The sequence below is a fragment of the Protopterus annectens genome, chromosome 2.part2 (assembly GCF_019279795.1).
Source record: "Protopterus annectens isolate FY-2018-M chromosome 2.part2, PAN1.0, whole genome shotgun sequence".
NCBI lineage: Eukaryota > Metazoa > Chordata > Ceratodontiformes > Protopteridae > Protopterus > Protopterus annectens.
Genome location: NC_056730.1, coordinates 951,143,764 through 951,158,392, shown reverse-complemented (window position 1 = coordinate 951,158,392; position 14,629 = coordinate 951,143,764). Strand labels below are relative to the sequence as shown.

At 41.6% G+C, this 14,629-nt stretch overlaps 1 protein-coding gene across 1 annotated transcript in view; it reads left to right on the top strand.

Moving 5' to 3' along the window:
* Positions 1-14,629, top strand: part of WDR36 (WD repeat domain 36) — a 1,582,076-nt gene that overhangs the window by 1,103,342 nt on the left and 464,105 nt on the right. The window contains exon 17 of the mRNA XM_044064266.1: positions 12,335-12,442. Coding sequence (XP_043920201.1) covers positions 12,335-12,442 — 108 coding nt within the window. The remainder of the gene's footprint in view (positions 1-12,334; positions 12,443-14,629) is intronic.

Genomic DNA, 14,629 nt, shown 5'->3' with positions numbered 1-14,629 from the left:
TTCCCCTTCCTCCGGCCTCACCTGTTAAAACATGCATGGATCCTGGACACTCGTCTGGACTTAATTTCTCACCCCCCAAGGATTGGCTCTCCCAAATCTGTCCACTCTGAAGCTGGCAGCTTGGTTTCTCCACTTCCGTTAGTCACCAGGCAGGAAACCCTCTCCTCACCTGTTTGCGATATTATTCTGGTCTCCCATAAGCCATCCACCAGAAAACTTTACAGAGATAAGTGGCAAAGGTTTGCAATCTGGTCTAAAGAACAGATGTTAGACTCCCTCTCAGCTCCTGTCTCTGTTATACTTCAATACCTTTCTGAGTTTTTTGAGAATGGGGCATCAGCTTCTACCATTTGAGTCCACTTAGCAGCTATTTCCAATTTTCATAACTGTTTAGAAGGCATTCCACTTATCTTCACCCGCATATGCAAGACCTTTCTCAAAGGTGTTTTTCATAGCAGACCTCCAATCAGGCTTCCTTCGTGGAATCTCTCCCTGGTGCTACAATCTCTCTCTTTACCCCCCTTTTGAGCCTGCAGCAAAATGTGACCTCAAATTGCTTTCATGGAAATCTCTATTTTTGGTGGTTGTTACATCAGCTAGACGGATATCAGAATTACAAACCCTATGCATCAAGAGGCCATATTTGATTTTTCATAAAGATAGAGTATCTCTTCGTACTAATCCATCTTTTCTCCCCAAAGTGCTTTCTGATTTCTCTATGAACCAGTCCATTGAACTCCCACTGTTTTTCCCAAATTATTCCAATAAAAGAGAATACTGTCTACATTCATTGGGATGTACATAGACAACTATGCTTTTACCTGGATAGGACTAAATCTATCTGCAAGTCAGATCAACTTTTCATTTCTTTCTCTAGACTAAAAATGGGATGTGCTGTATCAAAAGTCACTTTATCAAAATGGCTCAGAGATTGTATTGCCTTTTCATATTCACATGCAAATGACCCTAAACCTGTCAATATCAAAGCACATTCAAAGAGAGCCATAGCAACTTCTGTTGCTTTTCACTACAGAGTCTCTATGGATGACATTTGTGCAGCAGCCATTTGGGCTAAACGTCACACTTTCATCAAGCATTACAAGTTGGACATGGTCTCCAGGGAAAGAGTGGCCTTTGGCTTAGTGGTACTCAAGAATGTTCTTCCATAAGGGACACCCAGGTTTTCAAGTAGCTTGGGATTCTATCCCATCAGTGATGAATGGGAAGAAGATTAACAACATCAGATAAAGAAGTTAGGTCTTACCATAACATTCCATCTGTGTTGTTGATCTTCTTCCATTCATCATATCCCACCCTCCGTCCCTCACCAAAGGCTCCTGGTGGATCTTATGGGTCCTTGTGGTGTTTACAGTTTTTTTGCGCAGAAATGGCCTCTGCTTTTTACTTCTATATGTTTCATGTAAACTTGATCTGAGGTAACTGGGAGAAGGGTATTGTGAGTAGCAGCTTAGCTCGAGAGTTTTTGGTGTACGCAAGCTTGGTATTAGGCTGACTCAGTTCCGAGGGCTCAGAACTGAACCCATCAGTGATGAATGGAAGAAGATCAACAACACAGATGGAATGTTATGGTAAGACATAACTTCTTTTTTGCTGCCTTATTCTCCATCCCAATGGAGTAAATAGACACACTTTCTATTTTTCAACTTTCCCTTGTGATTCTGCACCTCACTGCAAATTTCAGAAAAGAAAGACCAAGACCTATGGTTATCCTTCCTTAGTATGGGTGGTGTTTCATGCCTTCTGGTTCCTGTCACTAAAGAGAGACCTTCCAGTTTTAAGTCATAGACATCTCCTGTGGCTAGGGCAACAGCTGACTTCATTACAAGGCCTGGCTTCTGCATTATATGGTCTTATCTTTGCAGATCTCAATTGGGATTTATAGATGATGGAGTCATGAGGAAAATTTACATCCAAAAGACATACTCTCTCCAACGAAAGAGGGTGTCCATATAGGCTGTCTGGCTGTGCCTCCTCTGTCAGTAAGTATACTTGTACTCTTGTCTTATCTCAGGCAGCTGTGAGATTTGGGCCTTAGATTTTCCAGTATAGAATGTACGTCATATATATTTGTCCACAAGTGACAGTACTGTGGCCAAGCACTGCATGGTTAAGCATTTTTAAAGGTGTTCTGTAGCTCCACCCTTCTTCTGAGTAGCCCTCTACGCCTTAGGATCTGACCATTGCCATTACCTGTCTCTTCTACTCTCACCTTGAACCTGTGTTTTAAGCAGCTTTGAAGTTTTTCTCTTGGAATGCATTTAGCTCATTAGCTATTGCCTCTGCCCATATATTATTTTATCTTCAGACCCTTACATTTAGGGAACTATATCTCGTCTTTCTCAAGGATAGGATGATGGTCTTAGAGATCACGGTATGTAGCATGGTTCCTTTTCCATGGGAATTAGATGAAAGCAGATGTCTCTCAGTCAAGGTTCATGAACTTTGAGCATCCTTGAGTGAACTGGACCTCCACCGATAGCACTGAAGGTCAGTCTGATGCATAAGTAAAAATAGTCAGCACTCAATTTTCAGTTCTTTTTTGCCAGAAGTAATTAGTACCGCCAGGGGATGGTAAATACCACTTTGAAATCTCTTTTATCTTTTCTAGAAATTGTTAGATTTGATTGTATTTGTAATTTTACTTAAATTTCATGTTTTTGAAAGGATTGATGTTTTCTCAGGTCAGTGACACCCATGGTAAAACTCTTGAAACTCTTGAGATGAATTCCATCTAAACTTCACCATTTGTAGCATCTTTTTTTCTGGAGAAAAGTTAGTCTGTCCAACTGTGAGAACTGTTACTTAACATAATAAAAAAATTGTTGCTTCAAGAAATATATTGTTTAAAGTAATTTTACAACATAAGAAACTAGTAAACGTAGCACAGGGAATGTCTCTCATTTCTAATAGAGAACCCTATACAGGTGCCAGTAAACCCAGAAATCTAATGGTAAAAACTGGCCATCAGGAGGTAAGTGGCAGTAATGACCCACTAATTCCTCTGTGACTTGTGGGAGGGCATTGGTTCCACTGAGGCATTACCTTGTCTGCCCCTATCTCACAGCCTGCTTTGACTGTATCTTTGCCTGTACTGACCCCATTGGAGTTACAGTGAAATTGTGTCTCATGGTCAAACCTCCTGTGAAGAAAGCGAGACCTCCAGGCTCACCACTTGTTTCCAGGTGCCCGTAATAGGCATTTGTCCTTTAAGAATTTCTCCTATTTGATTAGATAGTTTATTCCTCTAAAATATCCCAACTTTTTAGGCTGACAGGCTGCTAAAGACTGCTGGTTGTCTGGCTTTCTAGGCTTCATCTACCATCGCTGGAGGAACAAAACGTGTCCTATTAACATTTGCCTGGGCATCTGGCGCCTTTGATTACTAAATGCTTGCTGAGCAATACATAAGTTCATAGGTAGATACTAGGCTATCTGCCCTAGGGCATTTATAAGCCTAGCCAGAGTGTATTTGGCTTCCGCCTCCCTATTAGATTAGCCTACTGTGCCTCTGTAAAGTAGGTCACAGAAGGTACCCTTTTAAGATTAGTTTACTGTGCCTCTGTCTAGCAGGGACACAGGAGAGATCCCAGGGGTGAATTTGCGATTTCCCATCCACGCGTCCAAATTTCGCTTGAGGAGGGTCAGCGAGGGGCTATGTCTAACGTAAATTGGGATTCTATTCCAGAGTGAGGGGAGCCTCTGGGAAATTAATCTGTCCCTCCAGCATGTCCTATTTATTTTTGTGCTGAGGTTTAGGTCCCTGGAGCATATAGCTCTAAGGGACTTGGATTTTTTGAGGTGGAGCATGTCCATTAATTCTGGGTTTGACATGGCTTTGTACGTCAGGCATAGATCGCCTGTGAGTAGGCGGTAAGCAACTGAGTAGAGCTGGAGTTTCTTTAGTCGAGCTGCATAGGACATCTGTTTGTAGCCCATGATCCTCTTGGTGAGGTTCTTTTGGGATCTCTCCAGTTGCTGCAGGTGTCGGGTAAGGTACATCCCAAAAGGGGCATTGTATTCAATTATGGGCCTGATGAGTGACGAGTAGAGGGGCACAATGACCTCTCTTGATCTAGATGCGAACCCTTTCGTGATAAGGTGGGCTATATAGAAGGTCTTTCTAACCACTTTGGCAACGTGATTATCAAAGGAGAGATTACTGTCTGCGTTGGTCCCCAAATCTCTAATTACTTCTTCTGTACTTAATGGATTACCACCTATGTGGTAATTTGTGGGCAACTTGTTTTTCCCAAAGGGGATGACTATGCAATTTTTAGCATTTAGCTTGAGGCCGTGGCTCTGGCACTAAGCATCCGTCTCTGTGAGACCCTTTTGGAGGATGTTTGTGTCAGCTGGATAGAATTAGCTCTGAAGCAGGTCAGCATTCCGTGTCAACAGTGGCTCACCAGTAGAGAGAGAGAGAGAGGGAGACTCACTTCCCCCTGATTCCATCTTATAGAAAATCTCTATCATACTCCACACAGATGTTTTCACCTTTGGGCTATAATACTGATGTTGAGGCGACCATATCAACAAGCTTTCCCAAGAAGTTGTTTCCTGTAGAGACGCATCTGTAGAAGAGTTGTATGATTTGTGTGAAAGATAACTTGGACTCTTGGACATAGTGAAACTAAGGATGGCTGCGTATCCCAGATGTCAGTGAGTTCAAGACAAAGAATCAGTTTGATTGGACTACCATTTCATTGCAGAACCCACAGAAATGCAGTCTGTCTGTCTCTTTCTCTCTCAAACACACACCATATACACCTACTGGTAGTTTAGAGGTTTGCCATTTTACCTGTTTGCGTGTCTTTTGTTTGGATGCAAGAGGAAACTGGATATAGTATTCAGTCTGTACATCAAACCTGTACGTAGATGGTATTGGCATCCAAGTCAGTACCTAAACACAGAGCCAAGCTCTTTGAAGCAACAGTGCTAACCCAGCACCACCATGCTTCAAAAACCAGCTACTTCATCCACCTGTTCTGAATAATCAAATGAATTTCCTAGTAAATGTTGGTCATTTTATCATAAGCAAGCCAGCTAACTTGGCAAAAAGAGTACAGAAAAGCAGCAAACCTTGAAGTCCAGATGCCAGCTATAGCAACAGCAGACCTTGTCATTTTACAATTCTGTCAGAGCAAATTTGTTTGGTGGCAGACCAGCTGAGCAGGAACAGCACAGACCCTCACAAATGTAAACTGAATCTGGGGGTCTTCCAAGATTATATCCATCTGTGGGGAATTCCTCACATATAGGCCTGTGTGCCTTGTGTTTAAACAATCAACTAGCAAAATACTGTTCCAGGACTCCTTGCAAAAAGGCTTGGAAGACATGTGCCTTTTCTTTTCCTTGGACAGGAATGTTCCTGTATGTTTTTCCACCCTTTCCGATGATATCCATGGTACTTCTGACAACAGTGATTTTTCTCTTCTTTTGGATTGACTAGGGTCAGTTACCACAAGCTTCCTCAGACTGGATTTCTGTACACAAAATCAGGGATGTTTGATACATCCTGACGCCAAACAACTGCAACTGACTGACTAGAAGATTGAGTCCTAATACTATTTATTCACCTATTTTCTGAGGGGACACAGCAGGTATCAATGGTGGGAGAAAAGCCTGCTACTATAAATTCATATATTAATCAATCAGAAAGGTTTTCTAGTTGGCACGAACAAAAGAACCAGTACTCATTCAGAGCTAGTGTTTCTCTGGTTTTACAGTATTTGTGTGAGTTACTATCCTATGGCCTTTCATATTCCTCTGTCAAGTTTCATTTGTCATGAATTTCATTGCGTCTGTCCATGGATCCCCATCTTTCAATGCAGTCTTATCTGAAAATGTTTTTGAAAGAGGTTGTACATAAGAAACCTCCCAGAAAATCTGTGGTTTCTCCTTGAGATCTTAAATTTGTGTTACAGAAACTAACACTTGCTCCATTTGAACCAGCTCATCTGGTTGACTTAAGGATCTTAATATGTAAAACAGTTTTGCTGATTGCCCTGACCTCTGCAAGAAGGGTATCTGAGTTGGAAGATGTTATTTTGGCTCAGCCCTCTCTCATATACACAGAGATGGAATTTCTTTGAGAACTAATCCTTCTATTTTGCATAAAATGATGTCAGAGCTTACTTAAGCCAATCTGTCCATTTCCTTGTTTTCTTTCCTGAATGTAAAAATGAGGTTGAAAAGATACTTCATACCTTGGATGTCCACTGACAACTCCAGTCCAGTACTATCTTTGCAGAACAAAATCTGTTAGAACTTCTGATCAGTTGTGCATTTCATCTGAAGGTAAGAAGAAGAGATAAAGTGAGTGAAAGCAGGCTATTGCTTATCTCAGGTTATTACCTTTTGATATTTGTACAATATCAGAACTATCCATGCAGGGTCACAGCTCACTCTACCAAGGCCTTAACTTCATTTATGTTTTTTTTGGAAAGGGTTGGGCTTGAAGTATTTCAGAAGCCACAACTTGGTCCTCTGTGCACTTCTACAAAGCACTATAAACCATATTCCTTTTGTAGGCCTTGGAAAGGCTTTAATATGACCATTTTCTAGAAACTCTTGGACCCCTCCCAGTTACTTTAAGTTATGGCTAGACAAGGAGAAAGTCACTATTAGTTGTTTGTCAGGTGCCAGAATCTGCCATATCACCCATGCACTCAAGTCTCCTAACAACAGGTACTGTTGTGACTCTGTCATAGTCCATGTTGGTGTAAATGACTTGAGACATACCTCCCTGGACTGTATGAAGAGAGACATGATTGAGCTCAATGAATGTGTGTCCCAGGCAGGTATGTTCCTAGCCTTAAGCAGCATTCAGCTGTCACCCAGAATGATGGCTCAATACAAACAGAAAATGATTGACTTTAACAATTGGCTTACTTCCTGGTGTCATTCCAAGGGGATCCATTACCTGACAGCATGGGAAGACATGATCGACAGACTACGATGCGCTTTGCCAGAGATGGCCTACATCTGTCTCCCTTTGGCTTTAGGCTTTTGGCAAAGGCTCTTGCCTACCCCATAGTGCCTTTGTAAGCAATGCCATGAGGTCAAAACTACCAACATGAAAATTTCATCAAAATGCAAATTGAAAGTCATGTTGCTAAACTCCAGGAGTCTAAACATGAAACTGCACTCATTGCTAGCATTCTTAACCCTAGAAGATGCTGACATTTGTGTGGTCACAGAAACCTGGTTCAGAGCTGCAGAGAGCACCCCAGCCATACCAGGTTACTCATTCTATCATACATTCATACCCCAAACCATGCATGGGTAGCAAAGCAAAAGGAAGTGGAGTATACACCTCCAGGCTGGTCAAACAGTATGATGCACAGGAGACACTCTGGGTGCAGTTAACTGTTGACAAGACCTCTAGTCAGATGCTAGCAAGCTACAGGCCCCTGACTTTGACTCAAGATGCCCACTACACCTGGCTGGACGACTTCGAATCTATTGAGATTCAACCTTTTACCTTGATCTTGGACGACTTTTACTATCCAACCATAGATTGGAAGAAGTACTCGTGCCAAAACACAAATGCACAGAGATTCCTTGATTTCATCAGTGCAGATGCCTTGGAACAGCTGGTCGACACCCCAGGAGGTGATAGTATATTGTCCTTGGTATTAACCAACATGAGTAACCACTGCAGCATCCCTACAGTATCATCCTCCCTGCTAAGATCTGACCACAAGGTGGTCACTTTCGAAGTCACCATCTTTCCTGACCCCCCCCCTCCCCCCACACACACACACACACACACACACACACACAGCTAGGGTCAAACAATAAAACTTCTCCAAAGCTGATTACAACCTCCTGAGGGAAGGTGTAAACAGTTTCACTGCCCCCCCCCCCCATATGAACTGGCACATATGTCCAAACCCCTACACCAAAGTACTATACAAGCATTTATATTGCTAGATGGAATCAGGAATACCCGATAGGACAAAGTCATCCTTCTCAAGGAAGAATATATCTGTCTGATGGACATCTGCAATAATTAAAATCTACAGTAAAAGGAAAAAACGCTGTCCAGGACCAAGAAGGAGCAGGTGCCTGATTGGATGAAATCTCTCCTTAGCATGAACAAGCAAATAAGAGCACTAGTGAAATCATCCAATGCAATTTCAAGTCCAAACTGAACACATCTTCTACAGACAATCATAAGGCCTTCTTCACATATGTCTGCAGTCTCAAAGGAAGCACTCAGATCTGCTCAGAACTGGTGATCATGGACAGCACATACAGAAATGCTGTAGATATAGCCAACCTGCTGGCAGACAGGTTCACTGAAAACTTCACCCCCCTGTCCCCCCATCAGTAAATCAGGACATCCCCAGCACCTGTCCCCCTCTTTTTATCTCTAGGGAGCAAGTCATCACTGGCCTCTCAAAGGCAAAAAAATACAGCCTCCATGGGAACTGATAACATCCTAGGCTGCATCCTACATGAATTCAGGCAGGAACTTGCAGCACAATTAGGCACCCTATTCAACAAAAGCCTGAGTACCGGCTTTATCTCAGCCAAGTGGAGAACAGCTACTGTCATACCTTTGCACAAAGGTGGAACGTCCACTGATCCAGGAAATTATAGACCCATCACCCTAACTAGCCTGATCTGCAAGGCCATGGAACAGATTTTCATGGATCTCATTAACAACAAGGACATTGGCAAACTCCAAACATTTGATCCCACACCGTTTGGTTTCGTCAAGGAGAGGTCATGCCTGTTAATTTAGTCTACTTTTTTGAGACAGTCACCAAAGCCATGGACAAAGGGAAAGCCTGTGCACATCGCTTACCATGACCTGGCCAAAGCCTTTGATGCTATTCCCCACTCTGGTGTAATAGATAAACTCTCTCAGCTAGGCATCAGTCCGTATGTTACCAGATGGGTAGCAAACTGGCTCACTGATAGAACCCACCTAGTCAAAATAGGGGAAACCACCTCAAGCAGTGGATGCGTAATGACTGGTGTACCACAGGGATCAGGTTTGGGGCCTCTGTTGTTTGGGATATACTTTTTTGAGGTGCAGACCAAAAACGGTGGGCTATGGCTGACCAAGTCTGCAGATGAATGCAAGCTGGGCGCTGTCATCAGTTCCCCTAGTGATGTGGATGTCCTCCAAGAGAGTCTCAACCAAACAAATGACTGTTGCCAGAAACATGGCCTCAAATTGAATGCCAAAAAAGGCATCATCCTCCCATTTGGAGAGTGTGACGTCCCCACAAATTATTACATTAATAACAAGGTCCTAAGCACGCACTCAGTCGTGAGGGACTTGGGCACCCAGGTTGATAGTAAACTGACTTTTGACCACCATATTGCCTCTGTTGTACAGAAAGCTTTCCACATGGCCCACCTCATTAGTAAGGGTATCTCATCCAGGGACAAGGAAGTAATAACATCCCTGTATTCTTCCCTTATAAGTCCCATTATTAAGTACAGTGCCCCTTTTGGCATGTACCTCACACAGCACATGCAGCTGCTGGAGAGACCACAGAGGTTCCTCACCAGGAGAATCCAGGGCCTCGCACATCTACCCTACACAGATGGGCTAAAAGCCCTGTCCCTCTACACGGTCTCATACAGACTCCTTAGAGGTGATCTCTGTCTGGCATGCAAAGCAATCTCAGATGCCACCTTGGTGGGACTGCTACATATCCACAAATCAAGCTCCATTCGAGTAACCCGCGTGGCCTCAGGCTGGTCTGTGACATCAGTAGGACTTGTTGGTGGGAGAGATTTGTGTCCTAGAGACTCCCCTTTTTTGGAATAGACTTCCTCTCCATGTCAAGCAGAGTACCTCGTTAACCCTTTTTAAGCACAACCTGAATAACCGGATGGGTAACAGAAAATACACCCCTGGGATTCCATCTGAGTCCCTGCTGGAGAGGGGAATTTGGTGCGGACTTGTTGGAACATCGGCTGAATTCTTGGCTAGGCTTGTAAGGACCTCAGGGCCAATAGCCCACAACAGTACTTGTTTGAATGATCACTGCTGCAGTAGTTGCTTGCTCCCTCCCTCTCTCCATCTCCCTTGTTTTGTTTGTTTTTTATGCCAGCGTGGGGACATGGTTTTCTTCTCAGGGCTTAACCTCCCTCTCTCAGTTGGCATAAAAGCTCTGAACGGTTTGTGCCCAGAGCTGGCCTTTTAGTCAACTCGGCTCAAGATGACAGATGGTTTGGGCACATGGAAGGTGCCTTAAAGTTTGGAAGCTGGCTGTCTGTTGTATCCTGTGCAGGATATAGCCCATGTAGCTAAGAGTATTGCATCAGTGATCATTTGAACCTCTGTTGTTATGTTTACTTTACTTGTATAGCTGTACTTTATTTTTGAGTAAGTTACATAGGTGTATTGTCACTCAAAGAATATGTTGTTGCAGAGTTTGTCAGAAAAGTCAGATAATTGTCATGTCGGAATTAAAATCTGCAACATCTGTAATGTGGCAGTGAGGAAGCTGTTTTCCTAAAATGTGTATGCATTTGAGATATATATATAGATATATACATATATATATATATATATATATATATATATATATATATATATATATATATATATATATATACACACACACACACACACACACACACACACACACACACACACACACACACACATATATATATAAAATCGAACCGGAAAATCTCAAGACCAAAATACCATAACATCGGCACACCAAACTGCGGAGTTTCTACATAGTACGGAAATGCTTGGCCATCTAACACCAAACTTCACACCGAGGTAATGAAAACCCACCTAGGTGGGGCCTGTGGGCCCCCCCCCCCAAACTAAATATACCAATTCTGGGATCGCACTATAGTGAAGAACATGGCATGTTGGCCTAAGCGTGGGTTTCAGTTGGCCAAGTGTTTCCTTACCATGTGTAAACTCCGCAGTTTGGTGTTCCGATGTTAAGGTATTCTGGTCTCATTTTCTGGTCCGATAATATGGGTGCTGAATCTGATGTTCCAAAGTGAATCCATATATGTGTGTGTCTATATATAATATATATATATAAAGTTTACACACCCCTGTTAAAATGCCAGGTTTTTGTGTTATAAAAATATGAGATCACAATAAATAATTTCAAAAGTTTTCCCACTTTTAATGTGACCTATAACCTGTACAATTCAATTGAAAAAAAAAATTTGTTAGGGAAAAAAAGTATAATAAATAAAAAACATACACTACTCTGGTTGCATAAGTGTGCCCACCCTTAAACTAATACATAGTTCTTTTGATTTAATTACAGCATATATATGTATAGATATGAGTCTACTTTAGAACAGCGAATGATCAGATGATCGAACGCTGTTACATCAACCCCTAAACCTCAAACCGGCAAAACAGCGGATGTCCGGGAAAGAAATATCTGGGCCATTGTCCGGGTTGTGCCGTTTCCTCCACTGTAGTGCGATCTCGGAGTCGGTATATGTAAGTGTGGGGGAGGGGGGTGTGGGGTTTAGTGTTTTTTTTTTTTTTTTGGGGGACCAGCGTTTTTTTTTTCCATGTGGAAAAAAAAAATCGCTGTTCCGGCCATTTGCTGTTTTGGCGATTCAACGTTTAGGGGTCAATATAACAGCATTCGATCATTTGTTGTTATAATATAGACCCTAGATCTGTATGTATATATACACATATGTAAAACACGGGCTGTAGCTTGTTCTTGCAAAGACCATTTTTGCAGTTCCTAAAAATGTGTGGCAGTTTGTGTGGTGCTATAATTTTACAGACATGCAATAACACTTGCAGTTTCTTTCTGTTTGGGGGCAGCAGCACCCCCCCCCACCCCCATACACATTTTATGTTTAATAACCCATGAGGTTGCAGCAGCATGGGAAAAAAGACCCATTAGAGATGCAGAATTAGCAACTAATAGTCTCTGCGGTGATCGTTCTGGAATCGCACAAGATTCCTATAATTACACTCAGAACTTGTTTTGCTTTACCCTTGATGTTCCATATAATTTATGAGCCATTAAGAGCTCATAAAAGTTTAAAAAGAAGACATTTTGATGTTAATTGTTTTATAGAGCCTTATCCGAAAGGTAATACATTTTAATATTTATGCAGTCCATTGTGTTCACCTTTAACACTTCTTCTCACTGACAGAGCTTATTTTATGTCCTGGATCACAGGCTGTTCCTGACCCCTGTTTAGATGAATAGAAGAGGAATAACATCCTCCCCCCCAAAAAAAAAAAATGCAAAACTTTCTAACATTAGTGTTTTTGTCAGTTTGTGTCAGTAGTTTTCACTTAATTTTATTTATGCTTTGTTTATTTCACCAACAGCCTCATAGACTGTTTCTTGTTGAACTCAGCAGCTGTCAGCATCACAATGTCACCAACTGGAGACTCCCTGGCCTCTTCACATGTGGATGACCTAGGAATTTACCTCTGGTAAGTGTTAGTATATTAGTAACAGCAAAGCAGTGAAGCATGCATTCTGCTGATAATTATATTTTTCCAACATTATATGGATTATTTCTCTTGCCTAATATAGCAGGACAACCACATAAAGATGGGAGCACAGCACTTTTGCCTAGACTGATAACTATACTATACGATGTATGTTACCAGAAATTAACGTTATACTAGCCTAATAAACCATGCTTACTCCGTTTTACATATGAAAAGTGTCATTATTGCTTTGGGCAAATTTCAGCGACTTGAAGTGACAAAAGACAACACATCCATCTGCAGCACTAATGATACAGGTTCAACAACAGACTCCTGCCAGTGAAGGTTTGCTGTGAAGAAAGGACACGAGTAGCACAATGAGAGGCTTCCTTCACTGGTGAAGGACAGATGGATGTAAATACCAGGTCTTTTCAGAAGTCATGTGTTCACATGTACTGCAGGAATCTGTTGACAGTCACAACAGGAATGTTATCAAGTGTAGAAATACCAGCCATGTGCTGGTGTTCTCATGATCTGTGAACCCTGAAAGTTAAAGAAGACACACTTATTTCTGAGTACATACTGTAGAGACTGGTATCTTCCTCCTTAGTTTCACTGGTGTCTTACTTGAGCTGAGCTAGTACTTACCTTTCCCTACTCAAGTTATATTAAGAAAATCCTTCAAGGTAGGTAACTGCCAGAAAAGAGGACTGTGCATCTCCCAGGAGTGTGTCAGGCTGGCTGTAATTGGTGTGGGGTAAGTGCTGGGAAAGAGCACTTTCATATTTAGAGATCCGACTTTCTAAAATGAATGAATGGTGAGTCAGGAGGGATAGTATTTGTAAAATAAGTATTGCTGCCCTGCAGAACTAACCAAGTCCTGAGATATTTTCATACTGGACACTTCCCGGCCAAAACCACTTTAGAAGCCAAGTAGATTATGCTTAGATTATAGTAGATTAGTAAGATTATGCTGGAGACAAGAAAGCCACTTTGTCTGCATTGAACGCTTACTGTCCATGTGACATCATAGTTCCTTTGTAGATTTGTACCTTCTTTTGTAGCTCTACCCTTACTTAGTACTAACCCCCACTTTCACCTTGCTTGTTTTGCATGAGTTGTAGTCAGTACTTTTGCCATTGTTCATACTGCCACATTTGGTGGTAGCTCTGCTATGCTGGTACATTGCATAATTGCTGTACTGCACTTACTGCCGTGCATTACCACCTTTTGGCAGATAAGCCTGGGTGTAGAAATTGTTATAAATGAGAGCTGCTCAGAATAAAAATAAAAACAAGGTGCTATGTTAAAGTGCATGGCTTGAAAAAAATAAAATGGTAACAGATTGCTTTATCTAAAGAGAAAATAGGGTTGATGCTGAGACTTCAAATCGGAATCTTAAGAAAATGCATTCAAGTTAAAATATTAGATATTAAAGAGAGTGAATAATGGCATGCAGTCTGTTTTATTCTCACGTATATTGTAGCATTTGTATGTTTTGTTAAAAAAAAACTGTGGAATGAAACAGCAGCCATTGTTTTTGTCCTAGCTCATTTATTTTTTTTGTCCACCATAATGCCCAGCAGATAGCACTGATTATAAATGGAAATACACCCCAGCAATCCTTGCATCTAAAAGTAATTGAAAAAAGGTGTACCGTTAGCATTTTGACATATTTTTATTTATTTTAACTGGGTAAGATGGATCCCCTTTTCATTTTTCAAGAGAAATTCTTATAATTTACTTTAAAGAGTACATTTATGTCTCATTCAGAAGTGCTTGTTCCAAGTGATTGAGTGAATTACTGATTAAAAATTGCAGCAACTGGGCTACTACTCAGATGGCAGTGGCCATTCTGTGGACTTCTCTTCACCTCCTTTCTAAGATGCATTGTGGTGGTAGTTATCTTGTTGTTCCTACTGGATGGTTAGATAATATGTTGGTAAGCTCCATGACAAGCTGTCAACTCATTTATTATTGCTGCACATAACTGAGATCATAAGTGAGGAAAATCTATTGAATGCGAACAGCATATGGAACTAGAAAGAAATGCACAGAAAAAGTGATTTGAGCTATCAGTTCATTTGTGATCACCACACGCAGTTGTGATCACAAAGTAGCAAAAACTCCTGAGTGGTGAGCAGATTGGGGGGGGGGGGCTGCATCCCCACTCCTAATACTTGTATA